Source organism: Tenrec ecaudatus, chromosome 1 (assembly GCF_050624435.1).
Source record: "Tenrec ecaudatus isolate mTenEca1 chromosome 1, mTenEca1.hap1, whole genome shotgun sequence".
In the NCBI taxonomy this organism is placed as follows: domain Eukaryota; kingdom Metazoa; phylum Chordata; class Mammalia; order Afrosoricida; family Tenrecidae; genus Tenrec; species Tenrec ecaudatus.
This window is the reverse complement of record NC_134530.1, coordinates 318,719,573-318,737,256: the sequence shown is the minus strand read 5'-3', so window position 1 is coordinate 318,737,256 and position 17,684 is coordinate 318,719,573. Positions and strand designations below refer to the sequence as shown.

At 49.2% G+C, this 17,684-nt stretch overlaps 1 protein-coding gene across 3 annotated transcripts in view; it reads left to right on the top strand.

Moving 5' to 3' along the window:
• Positions 1-8,604: 8,604 nt before the first annotated feature.
• The window catches only part of E2F3 (E2F transcription factor 3), a 97,245-nt gene continuing 88,165 nt past the window's right edge, over positions 8,605-17,684 (top strand). The window contains exon 1 of one of the 3 annotated variants that reach the window (XM_075533392.1): positions 8,605-9,301. In XM_075533392.1, coding sequence (XP_075389507.1) covers positions 8,921-9,301 — 381 coding nt within the window. In that variant the 5' untranslated portion in view covers positions 8,605-8,920. Of the gene's footprint in view, positions 9,302-10,063; positions 10,484-17,684 lie in introns of those variants that run through there. The other 2 variants (XM_075533383.1, XM_075533401.1) reach the window with 2 other exon arrangements.

Genomic DNA, 17,684 nt, shown 5'->3' with positions numbered 1-17,684 from the left:
TCACTCCACCCCAGTGAAGGTGAATAGGTTTCAGGCAAAGCTTTGCGAAGATGAATTAAGAGGGAAACCCTGGTGATCTAATTCCAACAATTAGCCAAGGATGGTCCCTAACAGTCACACCCTAATCCAGCATGGTGATGACCCAATGCCAGACAGCATTATGCTTTGTTACGCGTGGAGTCACTGAGAGTCGGGGGCTGATCTGATAACAGGTAACAACGATAGTTCATGGGGATGGCAGGCATTTTCAGGTGGAGTGGTAGCATATGCTTTTTTCCAGGATGGAGGTTGAGGGAGAGTTTACTGCATTTGAGGAACTTCGGGGAGTTTGGTATGGCTGGAGAACATGTGGTATGTCGGACTATGATATGAAATCAAGCAATTTGAGACCTCATTGGCTAAGAAAAGAAATATGATCTCAGGTCTGTAGGTAATGGGGACTCTCAGCGGGACAAAACATATTGAATTTTCATGGAGAAAGTTCACTTAAGTCCCATTCCCAAGGTAGCTGGTCTAGATGCCTTGAAAGTGCCTGGGAGAAATGAGGTAAGAACATTATAAAGTGGGATTGACAGAAGTTTGAGGTTGACTTCAAAGAAGAAGATATTGCTGTAGTCTGCTGTGTAGTTACATAATTTCAAGTCAACTTGATATATGAAAGTGATGGTACCTCCTTGTGGGCGTGGCCTTCTCTTAAGGAGGGTCCTGGGAACCTCCCCCTCTATGTGTCTTCACCTTCCTGCTGGTGAGCCGCTCTGAAACCTGCCAGAACCCTGGAGATGTGGTCACCACCAGCGGATCTCCAAGACTTTGCACCCAACCAGCAGGTGATCTTCCTGCATGCTCATCATTGCTTGTGCTTGCGTGATTCTGAAGAGGGACTTGTCCATAGATGGCTGTATAAATGTGAGCTTAGATGAACAAAACTAAACAGCATTTCAAAGTCCAGCTCATTGGTCACACTAGCTAGGTATCATGCGCTCATCAGTCACAGTTATGGCTACCATATTAGCCAACTCGCTGCGTTTTTCAAAATAAATGATAAAGCAAATAAACGGATGGATGACTTTAAATATGTACCAAGCTTTCTTAACGAAGCAAGACTAACTTGTGCTAGAGATGCAGGAATCCCTGGATCATACAAACAGTTAAGTGTTCCACTAACCAAAAGGTTGGCAGTTCAAAGCCACCCAGGGGTACCTCAGAAGAAAAGTCCAGGAGATCTGCTTTTGAAGACTTGCAGCCATTGACAAGCCCGTGGAGCACAAACTCTGACCTACATGGAGGCACCAGGAGTTGGAACTGACTTCAGGGTAACCTGGGATGGTATAGAGATGGGTATTCATGCAATGAAACTTTAAAGAACTAAAAGGAAGTGAAAACTAAATTTGCCAGATGAATGGTTGCTTTTAGCAGGAAGGAAGGAGTGGTGATCAGGACGGAACACCGGAAAGGGACTGCAGGTGGAGGAGGCAGAAGTCCATTTCCTGGCCCCGGGTGGTACCCAAGGGTGTTCACCTCACCCTAATTCAGTAACACATAAATTTGTTTCGTGTAGTTTTCTGTAACTGTACTTCATGTTACCACACAATTGTTTTTAAAAGTGTGGGAAACATACACCTTTGAGATAATAACTTTCTTTGCCAAGGCGATATATATTTTGTATGAATCCCATTGTCTGTTAAATGAGTAAAAGAGCTTGAAAAAAAAAGAAGCAATTTGCCATCATACTACAGTCGAACCAAGTAGTTATGCTAACAATGATTAGCTACTTAGACGATCCTACATAGGCGAGTCTTCGATGCCAAGAGTGCGCAAGAAACCAGCTCACAGTGTAGTGATTGGCAGTGTAAGAGGCTTGCAGCACACTGCTTCTCCAAGTGTACTTTGTGGACCACCTGCATCAAACTCTTCCTGTTCATAATGGAGACCTGATTGAGAGCAACGTTCTGTGTCCAAAATGTCTCCTAAATTTACTTTAAAAACATAGGCGCTCTATCCCATTAACTCCCTGGTCAAAACCCCAAGAAGTGCCACACATCGTTACTTGACCACCAGCTCTAATTACTAGGATGATCCCCTTTCTAGGATAAGCATTTAGAAAGTTTTGGTATCAGTGTTTGATGTGGTAATAGCTTAAGAACACATTTTTCTTTCTTCCTCACCAGGAAGACCAAGCAGAGAATGTGATTTCTATGTGGGCAACTAGCGAAATGACCACCTCAAAGCCCCACACTCTCCAGCCAGTCTCCTCCAGATCCAGGACTCTAAAATGATGTACTCTAAACCCAGCATGGTAACCAAATCTGGGTGAACTAAATGAGAGGGCACCATTTAAACCCCAAATGTCCCAAAGAGTTCCGATTTCAAGAACCGTTTCCATCATCTCCTCAAAGTACCTTTTTGTTTTCTATGTGAAGTTTTAACATTGAATTGTCACAGAAATGTTACATAATATTTTTATTTGGGGTATATACACACACATATCATATATCTTTTGTTCATATGTGTTATACAGGGTTCTCTAGAGAAGTCAGCACAGTGATGCTTATATGTGTATACATTTCAAACGAAATTTACATCAAGAATGTGGCTCACACTCTTGTAGAAGTGAGTAAGTCCGGCCTGGTTCAAATCTGTGCATCAGAACTTAAGCTGGGGGCTTCTTCTGATTCCTGTACCTTCAGGGGCTGAGAAACGTGGAAAGAGGAAAACAAAGCAGGAAGGCCACAGGCTGGTGGATACAAAGGCAAATGAATCCAAGGTTGGCAGTCCACTGACAGCTCCTGGGATCGGCAGAAAATATGGAAAAGTATTGGCCATTCAGATGCAGGATCCACCCAACTAAAGTGAAAAACTTTCCTACAGAGTCTGCTTATAAAGGAGTAGGCCACACCCCTGAGGAACCTTCCTTCAATTTGCATCAAGGTTGTGAGTTAATCAAGGTGTACTGCACTCCACCATGACTGCTGGCTGCTCACAGAGCTGATTATGTATGTTACATCCCATCACGGAGTTGTGTGTGCTAGACCACATCACAGGGATTTCCTGTTAGATCACATCAAACGGAATTACTGCCAAGCTAATGAGAAGTTGTGTCAACCAAGTTCATACAAAACCTATCACAACATTTCTTATGGCTGTTGTCAACATTGTATTTCTAAATTGAAAATGAAGATCCACTATGTCACGAGGGATTCTTACATATATACATACATGCATGTATGTATGTGTATGACTAGGAATTCAGATCTCGTTTTGTTAACTGGTGTGATGGTTTTGTGTGTATCAACATGCACCTGTAAGAAGATATGGGTGGGGTTTAATCTGCCAATCAGGTCACAGCTTGATGACCTCATTTGGAGGTACCACCCAAAGAAATGGATCTCTGGAGGAGGACCACTCTCTCTCTGCCTTCACCTTTATGCTGGCAAGCCACGCTGAGACCTGCGAGTCCTGTGATGCTTCCACCACCATGGGATCCATGAGACTTTCCCCCCACCAGCCTGTGATCTTCCTGCATTCTGTATCATTGTATGTGGTTGTGAGTCTCAAGAGGGACTTATGGACTAGTTTCAGACTTGTGGACTTGAGTTGTACTGGGCTGGGATGTTTTCCTGATGTACAATTACTTCTTGATATGAAGCACTTCCTTACACATGAGTGTTACTGGATTTTTTTCTCTAGTCAACCTGGCTTACCCAAACTGGCAAGATGAGAATGGGCAGAGATTAGAAACACCCATAAAGGCACATAAAGGCCCGGGGAACCCATAAAGTACCTAGGTACATAGATACTTGGGTGGTAATACTAGTTCCAGCAATGGGCAGTCTAGTCATAGAGCTTACTCTGGCCTTCCATCTCTATTCAAAGGGAATACTCATTCAATGTCAATTTTGGGGTGCCACTCCCAAGGGATTGTGATTCTTCAAATTGGGGTCGAGGCCTACAATCTGCATTTTTGTGGGCTCCTTCGGCAAGTCTCTCAGGAAAACCCTCAACAGGTTGGCGGGAAGGACCCAGCGAGGGGCACTGTCTGGACAGGAGTGTGGAATAAAGTGCACAGGAATGGAAAGGGTTGGAGACTCGGTTGGGCAGGTATACAGGTGCATTTGTTCCCGGTGGCTGCCCTAACATATGACCTCTAACAAGGTATGACCTCCAACAGGTGGCTTCATTCATGCTGTCCATGGAACTGTGCTTCCTCAAGGGGCTGGAGGGGCGACTCCTTACTCACCCCTTGCAGCTTCTTGACTAGGGAGTGCTCACTCTAATCTCTTCCTCCATCGTTACCAGGTCTCCTCTTCCTTCCATGCTGTTGATAAGGATACTTGGCCATGGTTGGGTGCACTAGATAGCCCAGCCTAAATTTTTCTTGGTCACCTGCAAAGACCTGTTTTCACGAGGTCGCATGTTCTAGAAATTCGAAGCATGGACCCGTTTCTTTATTGGAGATCATTCGACCTATGGCACAGGCCAATTCTGGGATGAACTGCCTTGGGCCACTGTCAGAAAAAGGGCAAGGGTTAATCAAGGCAAGAGTTGTCTCCCTGAGGTGCTAAAGGAACCCGGCCAAACAATGGATGGGCCTGTAGGGAGAATAAGGATCCTGATGACATAGCTTATGTGCTGGGCTGCTAACTACAAAGTCAGCTGTTCGAATTCAGCAGCCGCCCCACAGGGAAAGGATGCGACTTTCTGCTCCCATGATTTACAGCCTCAGATCCCCACAGGGCTAGTTCTACTCCATCCAAGAGAGTTGCTATGAGTCAGAATTGACTTGGAGGCAGTGAGTGATAAGGAGATCAATAGCACTAGGTAAATACACACACGCTAGACTAATCAACCATCTGGGTGCCAAAGGGTAACATTTATCCAAAGACAAAGTTCAAAAGGATTAGGAAAGAAGAAGAAATGGAAATCGAAAGCACAGGGAAGAAGTGGGAAGTGATGGTACTTCAAGGGAATGGCAATCGATGAAACAAAATGCAAGTCAACTCTTGAATGAAAAATGTAAACCTTAACCCAATTCACAATAGAAATTTTTTTCTTTTAAAGAGGAGGCAGTGGGGTGAGAACAGATTAGCCTAAGAAACCCAGCTGGAAGCTGGCCACAGATGAACAGATTGGGGTGGGATAAACAGTGGTACACTTATATTAACACCCAGGAATTCGAAGTCAGGAGTCCCGCGTCCCTACTAACCAGGACAGGGCCATGGCACTACTTTGGGACAACACGAAGTTGCCCTAGCAAATGAATATCCAGAGACATCAGAGACCTGAGAGGCTGGGGAGATAGACGGGACTCCACGAAGAGCTGCAAAGCACCATCTCACAAATAAGCAGAACCAGACAGAAGGGGCCACGTGCTGTTCAGAACTGGGCTTTCGATGGTTTCCATTGCTTGCTTTTTTGGAAGGAGCTCACCAGCCTTTTCTTCTGAGGTTCCTCTGGGTGGGCATTCCATGCCTCCAAATTTCTGTTAACTGGATGAACGGATTCACCATTCATTCTGCAGTACCACTGGGAACTCCAGAACCTTCCAATGAAAACAGTAGAGGGAACCACCAGACCCACTACTGTCAAATTGACTCAATTCCTTGGCCACCCCAAGTGGTATAGAACTGAGCTGCTCCACCGGGGTTTCTGTCTTGCAGTCTTTCACGGGAGCAATTGGCCAGGTCATTCTTCTGCAGTGTGCTGAGTGGGTTTGAATTACTGACTTTTAATTGTCAAGTGTGTGTGTCAAATACTTTAAATACTTTACATGCCTTACCCCATTGCATCACAATTTTGCAAAATGGTTATTATTGTTCCCCTTTAACATCTGATAAAAGATTGGTTCTTTAAAGGCTTTGTATTTGTACTAAGTTAAGTAGTGAGTCATTGACAGGGTCTAAACTTCAACCCAGATCGTCTGATGCCAACGTTGCTGCTAAAATTTGCTGTTGTTAGGTGTTGTGAATCAATTTTTTTTTAGTGATTATGTGGCAGAATAGAAGTACACCAGTTTCCTGGACTATAATAATTATAGAAACAGACCTACTGGGTCTTTCTCCTTTGGAGATGCTGGGTGGGTTGGAGAGACCAACCTTTCACTTGGCAGTAAAGAGCTGAACACTTGAGTCACCAGAACTTGTTCCCTGAAACTTGCTACCACCCCACAAATTGGTAGCCTGCCTCAAATGTTAGCAATTCCTTTTTGAAGAACCCTTTCTCTGGTCCAATCCTTCCCTCTACCTCCTCATCAGAGGGTTCAACACAGCTGTTTCCACCTACCACACAGGAAAAGAGGATTTAAGAGATGGTTGACAAATAGTTTTAACAACCTTCTCAACCAGAAGCATGGATGTTATGTTTTGAATATTTGCTTTCTTGATGCCGATGAGAGCTCACACAGGGATTTGTGCACTATTTTCAGTTTCAGGCGTGTCTCTGTCTTTAGATGCAGGTCTACTATGACTGTGCGCGTTGCACCATCAACCTATCTCCCCCATTACTGCTCCCAAACACATCTTGACGGCAGTGTTCTACACGCAGCAATTGTTTAGTGAAGGTACTACTTTCCTCCTAGATAGTGACGGGCAGTGAAAAAACACATTGATGGGATCTGACCAAAGAAGTTGCTAACACACCACGCCTCTAGCTCAGTCAGGACTGATGCCTTAACAATAGTACCAATTGTCATACAGTGTCATCACAGGTTTGGGTACTGGGCCATGTGAATGGCAGACCAACATAATCTTGAGCTTGGGGCAAGGCTTCACAGCATTTGTAGCTCACCCTATTTCAGACAAGGTTACCGGGACTGGTTACCACTGAGTTAATCGCAATGTCAAAGCTGCGTTTTTAGAAATAGATTACCAGGCCCTTCTTCTGAGGCATAGCTAAGTGGGCTTGAACCTACATTTAGCAGTCAAACATTTGCACCACCCAAGGATTTCAGGTATTAAGGTTGACGGCTTTTCCCAAGACAGCGAGAACGGGAGATTTGGGAAATTAATCATAATAAAATTCCATGAAAAGGGTCAAAGTATTGCATTCATCGTCTGGGGAGCACAGCTCTTTGGTTAATTCTCAGTGAAGGGAACAGAAATGGTAATCCGGACATCATGGTTTTCCACATTGTTACCAAAGTTCCCTTTCCTGCTCAATCACACAAGGGGAATCTTCAAGCTCTGGCAGCACAGTGCTTACAAGTTGGGCTGCTTACTGCAAGGTCAGCAGTTCAAAACCACGAGGAAACTGGACTTTTTAATCCCTGTAAAGAGTTATAGTCTCAGAAAAAAAGATAGTTTTAGAAACCCACAGTGGCAGTTCCACTCTGTCATATAGGGTCACTCTGAGTCAGCATGCACTTAACAGTGAGTTTGTTTAATACTTGCACCAATGCATTGTTAAGACAATTTACTATTTTTTCTAAAGGCAACTTCTAGTTTATTCTTATAATTTTTTTTCCTTTTCTCTTGTAAGGTATTTTGGAGTAGGATTGGGTCTTTAGGTTCACTTCGTTAGAGAACTCCCTAGAGACCAAGGGCATAAACACTGCAAAGTCCTGGGGCGCAACCGTGCAGCGCTCTTTGGGAGCAAACCACGTCTTCTTGGGGTGTACTTCGTATGGTTGCTGCTCAGCGGTTGAGAGACCCGCATTTCAGTTTTAGATTAACCCTGATGCTTCCAGGTTCAAGGTAGGAAATCCGGAGGAGGGTGGTGGGAACCAGAGAAAGGGGAGCAAACCAGTATTGGCGGTAAATTCACTTCACAAAACAAACATTCAGGGTTCATTTTTGCCCAGGCTAATTCCAGACAAATATCGAAGCGACCAGGAAACGATCTGGAATGTTAACTAAAGGGTGCCCGCAGTCACATCAGCAGAGCCTTCTGCGCCCACAATTCTGTGGGCCCACGTGTTTCTAGCAGTCTCTGCCTGGGAATCAGTTCTCGCCGCGGCATTGGTTGGATTCCAGGAAGAGAGAAAGCCACGATTTAAAGGGCTCGGTTTCCACCTGCCTGTCATAGTCCGCTGGTCCAACTTGCCTTTGGCTCAGATTCGGGAAACTCTCCCGCTGTTGTTCATCTATAACACTGACTGGTCAAAGTTAAAAAACAGTTTCCGAAAAGCGTCCCCGTGGTCACCTTGACAATCTGCAAAAACGAAACTTGTGCAGAATACCCGGGCGCAGCGTTCCAGCCTCGGTCAGGAGCGCCGGCCCAGCCAGAGGGCGGGGACATGGGCGGGACCTGGACAAGGCGTGGTCTTCCGTGGGAGCGGAGGAGAGTTTAACCAACCTCCCCCCCGCCCAAAAAAAACCCTTACTGGCTCTAGCCAATCGGGGAGGCGTATGCAAATAGAGCCCAGTCGTCTCGGTAACCATGATACTCGGTAGCCAATAGAAAACAGCTAGTCGCAGCTCGGCTCAACGATTGGGACTGAAGGAAGGCGCTAGAGACCCAATGGGTTACGGGGACGGACCGCGGCGGGTTGTGGGGCGGGGATATGCAAATATGGTTTGAAAAGCCGGCGGGAAATCTGAGTTTCGCGGGAGGACCTTGGCGCGTAAACCGTATCCCTTCATTCATTGTCAGCAGCAGCTTCCTGGAGCCATTTTTCAGCTGCCGGCCGCAGCACCCGGGCTGCCGCCGCCGCCTCGCAATCCGTTGCATCGGCCGGCCCCGAAGCCTCCATCCTCCCTCGGGGCTCGATATCCTCGTGGCTGGGACCCTCCTCTCTCCAGGGCCCCGATTATTTTTGGCCCCCGGGACCCGTCTTGGCGGAAAAATAAAGAGAGAGAGAGGGGGCTCGGAAGCGCCCGAGCGGGGAGGAGAGAAGGAGAGACTTGGAAACTCCAGCTGCAAATAATAAAGAAATTGAGAGCAATACATTAATATACTGTAACAATAAAGAGAGCAGGAGCAAGAGATGAGAAAGGGGATCCGGCCCGCCCTGGAGCAGTACCTGGTGACCGCCGGGGGTGGGGAGGGGGCGGCTGTCGTCGCCGCCGCCGCCGCTGCAGCCTCCATGGACAAAAGGGCACTGCTAGCCAGCCCAGGCTTCCCCGCCGCCACCGCCGCCGCCGCCCCGGGCGCTTACATCCAGATCCTCACCACGAACACTTCCACCACCTCCTGTTCCCTCCAAAGCGGCGGTACAGCCGCCGGCCCCCTCCTCCCCAGTGGCCCCGGCGCGGAGCAGACCGCCGGCAGCCTCCTCTACACCACGCCGCACGGACCCTCCAGCAGACCCGGGCTGCTGCAGCAGCCACCAGCGCTGGGACGCGGCGGCAGCGGCGGCGGCCCTCCGGTAATACCCCGCGGGCCCCACGGTCTCCGGCCCGGGCGGGAGGTGGTCTCCCCGCGTGTCGGGTGGGGAGCACGCTGCTGGCTGCCCCTTGGGAGTGCAGGGCCGAGCGCCGTGGGCCTGGGCGCCTGCCCTTACCACGGGGGCTCATTGTTAGACTCGTGTGCTTTCTTCCCCTGCGAGGGTCGGGGGACTCCGCGAGGCCGGCGGGGCGGCGGGGACAGCCTTGGTGGTGACCACATCAAACACTCAAAAACTTTTCGCCCTCCCCCACACCTCCTTTTTCTGCACTTTTCCCTACCCCCACTCTCTCTTTCCAACTCGAAGCTTCCTCTTTCTCGGAGCGTAGGAAGGGGTCACGCCCCGGATGGAGAAGGGGTGGGGGAGGGAGTAATGAACTGGGGAGTTGGGGGGCACCGGGGAGTGGGAGCTGGGGGGGGCACCATTGGGGTGATCGCCTCCCGCAGGCCCTGGAGGTCTGTGGGCGCCCCGGGGTCCCTAAGGCACGATCGGCGCCCAGGGGCTCTGCTGGTCTGTGCTTGACACATTTTGGGATCTGTAACTCCAGGCAACAAAGGGCTGGAGGTGGAGCTGGAAGCTGGGTGCCGGCTGGGGTGTGGGCTGTCTGGGGGTGAGGGGCTAATGGGCTGGCGCCCCGGCCTGGGCGCATCTTGGCCATAGCGGCGCCCGCGTGGCCCGGGCGCCCGGGCCTTCCTGGCCGGCCCCGGGCCTGCCCTTGACCCGCCTCTCCCCTGGCTCCTTCCTTCCCCGCCCTGTCCCCCTCCCCGCCCCCCAGCGACGGAGGGCGGGGGCTGCCGGTTCCCGTCCCGCCGCCCGGGTCTGTCCCTTTTCCCGGGACCCGCCGGTGACGTTTCGCACACGTGCGCGGAGGACGCGCCTGTGACTAGGGAGGAGGCAGCGGCGGGAGGGGGCGCTGGAGGGGGAGAGGGGGCACCCACTTCCTCCTGCTTGCCGGCTCCCGGGCCTGGGACCGTCCCGGCGCCCTCGCACCCGCCCCCGGCACCGCCACCCTCCCTCTCCTCCCCACCCCCACCCGCGCCCCCGGCTCCCGCCCTCGCCCGGCGCCACCGGTCTGCTCGGCCCTCCGGGCCCCCTCTCCGCCCGGCCCCCCCCCCACCTCGCCCCGGAGCCTGGCTGAATTCGGAAATGCCCTTACAGCAGCAGGTTAGTGACCAGGACGGCGTGGGGGCAGCCGCGGCGGCGGGGCCGCCGGATCGGCTGGGGGGGCTGCAGCCTGGAGGGGTAGGCGGTTAAGCGGGGTTTTGGAGTGGCAACGGGGGGTTGGGTGCTCGAGGGAAATGAGTAAGCAAGAAAATCTAACTAAGTAAATGCCCCGGCCTTCGGTTCTTGGAACCTCCAGAGGAGTCTTCGCCCCGGGGGGTGGGTATGGTGTTGATGTGTGTTTTTTCCAGGGGGCGGATGGATGGGCGTATGAGAACCGGAGGGTGGGGGGGCTCTCGCCGATGGTCGAGTTGAGCTGATTTCTGCCTGCCTTCCCTTGTGCTGGAGGGGGAGGGGGCGGGTCAGAGGGGAGGGTGTCTGTAGGGTTCCCGGGCCACCCGCCACCCCCACCCTTTGTCCCTGTAATTTATAAAGCTCCTTGGAGAGATGATTTAGGTCAGTGTGCGGCTTTCCCTTTTGTGGATAGTGGGAAGAAGGGGGGCCCGGAGGTCCCCCCTTCTCCTTTTCTCTCCCTCATTCCCCTCCTCCACACCGCCTGTCTTCGGCCTCGTGGTGGTGAGGCTTGGCCCCGACCAGGCTAGAACAGAACGGGACTCTGTGAGTTAAATGGTTGATATGACCAGTTGCTGACCTCACCTTGTCTCAACTCCAAATGGGTTTAATTTTATTTGTTTTGGGGGGGGGGGTCGGGGAGGGGGGACGACTCAAGAGGCTGCGGGAGGTCTTTAAGAGAAGTCAGCCCCTCGCGAACACTTTGGGAGATGGGATGGGTTTGGGAAAAATGGAAATTCTTGTGATTCTTCTGTGCCCGGTTTCTCCCGGTGGTTGGAGCTTCAAGGCTTTTTAGCCACAGAGGTACTTCACTGGGGAGGTGTGATGTAGTCTCCGTCAAAGCAGCTCTGGCTTTTAGTAACTAGGGTCTGCCAGCAGGGGGGAAACGGGAGTGTGGTACCTGCCGCCACAGTATCCCGTGTGCTGGCTTCTCACGCACGAGAATATTCCGTGCGCTTATTAGCTTTAAGCACTATTACTGACTTGACCAAAACGCGCTTGGACATGTTTCAAGCATATTTTACCCCCTACACAGTTCTGCCACTATATCGTGCACCTACCCTGAAACAACTAGCTATTGACACACACTTCTTGGATGGGGTTCAGGTCTATGGGAGGGCTAGGTTTGATAATGGGAAATTGTAAGACCACTGAACGCTATCCCCCCTCTTTTTTTTTTTTAATGTTGAAGAGTTTGGTGGATCAGCATTCCAAGACTGCCTGGCCAAATTTATATGTAGTTCATTGTATTATAGTGCTTAAAGTATAAAAATTACCCTAACCACCATCCAAAATACCTCAACACTGTACGCCTTGCCATGAGATGATTATTCCAGGAATATATGCCATTTGGTTTTATGCACTCAGACAAATTTTTCTTACAGGACTAGAAACGTTACTTGACTGCATCTCAGAAGCATGAATGCATGAGAATCCAGCCTTTGCCTAACCCATTTGTTGGGGGAGGGGTCCTTGTAGGACATTCACCCCGGCAACGTCTGTGAAGTTCTACACTCTGAATATAAAGTTTAATTTTGTGTTTTATTTCTCAATAGTCTATTCCACCCCTCTTTTAGTCTCTTGGAATTTGGTTGAGATTTTTCTTTAAGCAGGCAAGACAGGATGGTGATAGTTAAGTGACTGAGCAGAGATAGACGATTTAATACTTTGTGTCCAAAAAGAAGTTGAGTATTCCGGTTCACAAGGCCGACCCCATGTCTTTCCAGTCCAAATTGTCTTCACAATATCAAAGAACTTGATCAGAAGCACGCTCTGCCCACCCCCTTTTTAATGGGAGAACAGCATGACTGCCATCTTACTTAGCTGTAGTGGCCTTTTTCTTTAAAAGCTGTATGATCTTCTTGGGCAAATAACTTCACTCCAGGCTCAGCTGCTCCTCTGTAAAATAGGGACAGCAAAGGATTCTTAAATGTGATTTATGTGAAACATACAATACATTGATAGCCAATAAAATTAGTATTCATACTCTCCTGTATTACTGAGAGATGGAATGAAAGACCATCTATGTACTGCTCCTTTGTTTACAAATAATGGACAAAGTCATCTAGAGTGATATTTCTCATGTAACTGGATTATCTAAACCTAATTGTTCTCAGTGGACAAAAAGTGCCACCCTAACCCCCAAAGCAAACCCACTGCCATCGAATTGATCCTGATTCCTGATGACCCTATAGAGGATTTCTGAGAACTGCTCTTGAGGCTTTCCGATGCTGTCAGGCTTTATGGGAGTAACCATTGACCCCATAGTTAGCAGCCCCCCGCGGAAGCCAGTGAACCAGAACTCGTTCCTGCTGTTTTAGCAGTGGATAGAAGTGTCAAGCATTACCTTATAGCGAGTGAGGGTATTTATCTAGGCCGCCGGGTGTTTTTGCCCCATTTTTTTCATAACTATAGTCCAGCCCTCCAACGGGTCAGGAACAGTGAGGTGGTCCCTGTTTAAAAAGTTTGAGGACCCTTGCCTTATAGAGATGGTGACATCGAATGGCCTGTGTGTCTTGGGCTGTGAGAACTTAAGGTCAGCTCATCCTCACGTTTGGACCCGCCAACTTTGAGCTGGAGCAGTTTGGTAGCTGTCGTGAGAACCTTCACCGTGGCGGAGCCACACACTGTTAGGTGACGTTGACTTCGGCTGGTGGTCTGTTGGAAGCGAAGCAATTCCACACAAGCCATAGTCAGAAGTGCCATTCTGCACGGCAGAAGCGGCTCCATCATTTTCTGCCCTCTCCGATCTTCAAAGAAGCGGGGTTGCATTCTCCTTCCAGAAAATTTGGAATCTTTGAATGCAAGAGTCCATGTCTGTCCCTGCTGATTGCATTTAATCCAGTCCGAGCGGCCCACTGAGGATGCTTGGGCAGACAGCCCTCGATGCTTGGAATTTCCGTGTAAGAATGGTTGGAAACCATAGGTGCTAATTCAGCAAGGTCTCGCTCTCCTTTTTTCCCCCCTGGACAAGTAGAAGAGGAGGAAAATGCCAGGTTCCTGTGGTTCTGTACTCAATCTTGCTTCTGCTGAGATAAATGGTTGATGCCAAGTTTGAACTGGGAGAGAATTTTTAGTCACTACCTAACCCCAAAATGGAAGTTTTCATATAATGCAGTGCCCAGACTTGGGCAGTTCAGATAGCGCCACTATAATCAGTACCAAGGGTACCCCTCCAGTTGCCCTCGGAAACAAAGCACCCTAAGCTATGGCACTGTGAGCAAACGAACCCACCCTTGGGAACAGGCGAGGGCTTTTTTTGTTGTCCTATGCATCCCCTCGTGCAATCCTTGGAAGAGTAGGTGAATGCTGTGCTCTATAATGCTAACATGCAAACGGAAAATAACACGCCATCCTGAGATGCGAATCAGCCGCAGCACCTGCAGATGGAAAGACTGGGGAGGGGGCATAAGTTACTTTTATTCCAGTTTCTTGGAAGCATAATAAAGTAGTCCTTTTCTTCAAACGCCTCTGTCTTTTTTTGCTTTGCTCAAAGATCTCCTTTGGTAAGGGACTTGGATCCACTTGGCAAGTAGCTCCCAGTATTAATCGTTCATTCTCTGGCTACTTTGCTCACTGCCTGATGTCTAAATACTGCGTTTGTATGTCCAGTGGACATCAACTCTCCCTGAGTAACCTACGCCCCTTCCTTTTGAACCACCTACTTTTTTACTGAATTCCTTCAAGGAGAATGAGTGCAAAGCTGTCGCTTCCAGTACTCAGAGAGTACTAGCTCCAGAGAGTCTAGCTCCTCACCAGTTCTCATGAAGTTACCCTTAAAACCAGAAAAGGGGGTAAAAAACAGTACATAGTAGGCTGGCATTCTTACACATCCTGTTTCATTTTGTTTCTTAAAGAGGGCCCCTTCCAGGAATTGTTGGAGGTATACTAAGCATGTGGTTTCATGTGTATCTTCATGCCTCTTAGCAGTTTATAAGTAGTTTGCAGAGACGGTTATGATCGCGAGAAAGCCTTTTTCTAATCATTTTTCATAGGAAAAGGATGGGGAGGCTAGTATCGGAAACCACTAATGGTGTCTTCCTCCAGCTCTGATCCTCTTTGGCTTTCAAGGGTGACTTGGAAAATACATCTTGCAGACGAAGAGAAGTTGTGCGCGGCAGCAAGGAGGCCCCCCAAAGCAACAACTGAGACAGGGATCAGCACCTTGGGGAGAAGAGGCTCACAAAATTAACATAGACGAATCATGTAACTTTTACTTTAGATAAGAAGAGACTTGGCTAAGTTTGTGGTTCTCATTTTTCCTTCAACCACTGTTCTTCCCGAAGCTATGTGGCTTTAGAACTCAAAGAATCCAAGGACAAGAATGCATGCTTGTTCCTCCCACGACTTTCACGGGGCGGGGGGTGGGGGAGCTTTGGGGTCTCCCCAATCACCTGTAGTAAGTCTAACTTTGCGAAATGGTGACGGCCAGCTAAGCCCAGCATTTTGCCCTGCTGGAGAACCTGAGCAACTCGGACCTGGGCTGGTGTCATCTGGAGTTGGGCGCACTGAGGACTGGCAGCAGCAGATCCCATAGGGAAGGACAACTGGAGAGAATGATGAACTTGAGTCAGCTTGCTGTTACTTCAGCATGACTGACTGCTGCGTTTGTAATGTCCAGGCAACATTGTTTCAACCTGACAGGCCCTTAGAAGAAATGGAGCCCCAGGATAGGATAGCTGGTTAACATATTCAGCTACAAACCAAAGAGGTGGCCATCTGGAGCCTACCCTAAGGTGGCTTGAAAGAAAGGCCTGAACAGCCGCTGTAAACTCTGCCCTTGAGAGCCCAAGGGCCCAAGTTCATGCAATGCCATGAATCAGACTTGTTGCCACAGCAACTGACTTCAGCAAGGAAAACGTCATTTCGCGAATGCAATAATAGATAGTATTCTTCAGGCCACCTTTGGAGTCTTTGAAGCACAGAGTTGCCATCTGACCCAAACCCCGTCATTTTGCAAGAGAGGAAAATTAGGGCCTGTGCAGTTAGTTGCTTACCCAAGGTCATAAAACCAGCTAGTGGCAAAGCGCGAAGGAAACCAGGTGCACTTGATTCTTGGAAGAAGCCTCAGGGTGCCAAGAGGTGGCTGTGTTAGTGGCCTATCTATGAAAATTAGGGTGGGTAGTGTAGATGGTTAGCATACTTGGCTGCTGACCAAAGAGTTGGGAGGCTTGAATCCACCCATAAGGCACATTGGAAGAAAGGCCTGGCTATCTACTCACCATTGAACTCAGGATCCTGGTTCTACTCTACAGGTGCCATTCAGAATTGTAGTCAACCGCAAGTGTGTGTGTGTGTGTGTGTGTGTGTGTGTGTGTGTGTACATATTTTAATTTTAGGCTGGAGCCCGTATAGTGCTGTGGGTGTGGCATTGGCAGCTAACCAAAAGGATGATAGTTCAAACCCTCCGGCTGATACTCAGGAGAAAGTTGAGGCTGTCTGCTCCCACAAAGGTGGACCATTTTTAGGATTTATAGCGTGCTGCGAGTCCAGGTCAACTCGATGGCAGCAGGTTGGTGTTTCTTTGGGAATGTGAGGTGTGTGCCACAGCCCTGGTGGTGCAGCCGCTAAAGTGCACTCCGCTGTCAAGCAGGAAGATTGTCCGTCAGGACCCACCAGCTGCTTGCGGAGTACAGTCTTAGAACTCTTAGTCAATTTACTCTGGCATCAGGTTTGACTTCTGTTTGGGTGGGTTTTTTTGGTGTGGGGCCGGGGTGTATAATATGTTTCAGATTTCCTTCAGGTATGGTATTAAAAAAAATACAGAAACATTTTGACGTTAACTTGCCGATAGCAACAATTGACTCCCAAAGATACAGAATAAGTGAGACTCCTTTTGATGCCAGGTGAAGGGCAAAGGTAGTCAGCGTTTAAGAAGGAAACGACTAGAAGGGATGACTAACTCGTAACGGCATTCGTGTTTTTAATGTCTCATTTGATGTTGTGGATTTTCATTTCTGCCGCTGAAAGGTCAGTTAATGGACTTCAAGGTCAGCAGTTTGAAGCCACCAGCTGCTCCTCACAGGTTCAGTTCTGACCTGTCCTATAGGTTCTCTCTGAGTCAGAATCGAGGTTAGGGTTTTTTGTTCTGTTTTTATTACTTTTCTGCTGCTCAGAAAGTGAAAAGTATACTTTATGCAGAATAGAACCTAAGAGGGGCTTAGGACCTTGTTTCAGGAGAGGGACCTGGCTTGGTCTGAGAACTAGGGGTGGGGTGGGGGAACACCCTCAAGCTGAGGGACCATCGTGGTTCTCTGAGGTCCCCAGCAGGACGGAACCAGGTGCTCTCCTCGTGTGGCGGGGCTGCAGGAAGGGTTTGGGTGTGACAGTGCAGCTGATTGGTTAACTGTTGTAAAGGAAGTTCCCCTTGGCCGAGAGCTACAACTAATTTCTTCTTTAACTGGTGGCACTGAAAACGCTTAAAAATAGCATCGCTTCCAGCCCTGAGGCCGGAGAGTGAAACACTACCCAGCATGGCTGTCGCTCACCGGCTCGTTGGGGCTGCTATATCTATGGTTTGTCTGTAATCCACAGACCAGTGCGCATGCGAGCTCAGCTGAGAGAGAGCCCACAGTTGGCAGGCACCCTATTTACCTACAAGACTGAGGAGGGGAAGCCCCTCTTCTGGGTGGTGGCGTAGAATTCCTGGGTCCTCCCAGCCAGCCCATGCCTGACTACCTAGGAGATTGTCTGGGTTCTTCCAGCACACATACACTTAACTGATTGCTGGGCTCTCATTTGAATGAGACAGAAATATGGTAGTTTCGGACTCTGGGGGTTCACAGGAAATAAACTTGTGGCATATAGATTTTACCTCCCCTTTGCATTTCCCTGTTTCTGATGCTTTGGGGGCTCTGTGTATGTAACCGGAGCACCCTAAGCCCTGCCTCGTTCCCTGTGAGTCTTTCAAGGTCAGCCCTTCGGGGAGCAGGAAGGGCTTATGAGTACCTAACCACACGTGTGGCCCTAAAGGCCAAGCAAGGGGCAGCTGAGTGTACTGGCCACAGCTGGGGGCCTGGTGCCGAGTTCTTATTCTCAGACCCTGCTCACTGGTTGCATGACTGGGCTAATGACTTCAAGTCGGTGGCTAATCTGGTGAACACTCTTGGCTGCTAACTACCAGGTTGGGGAT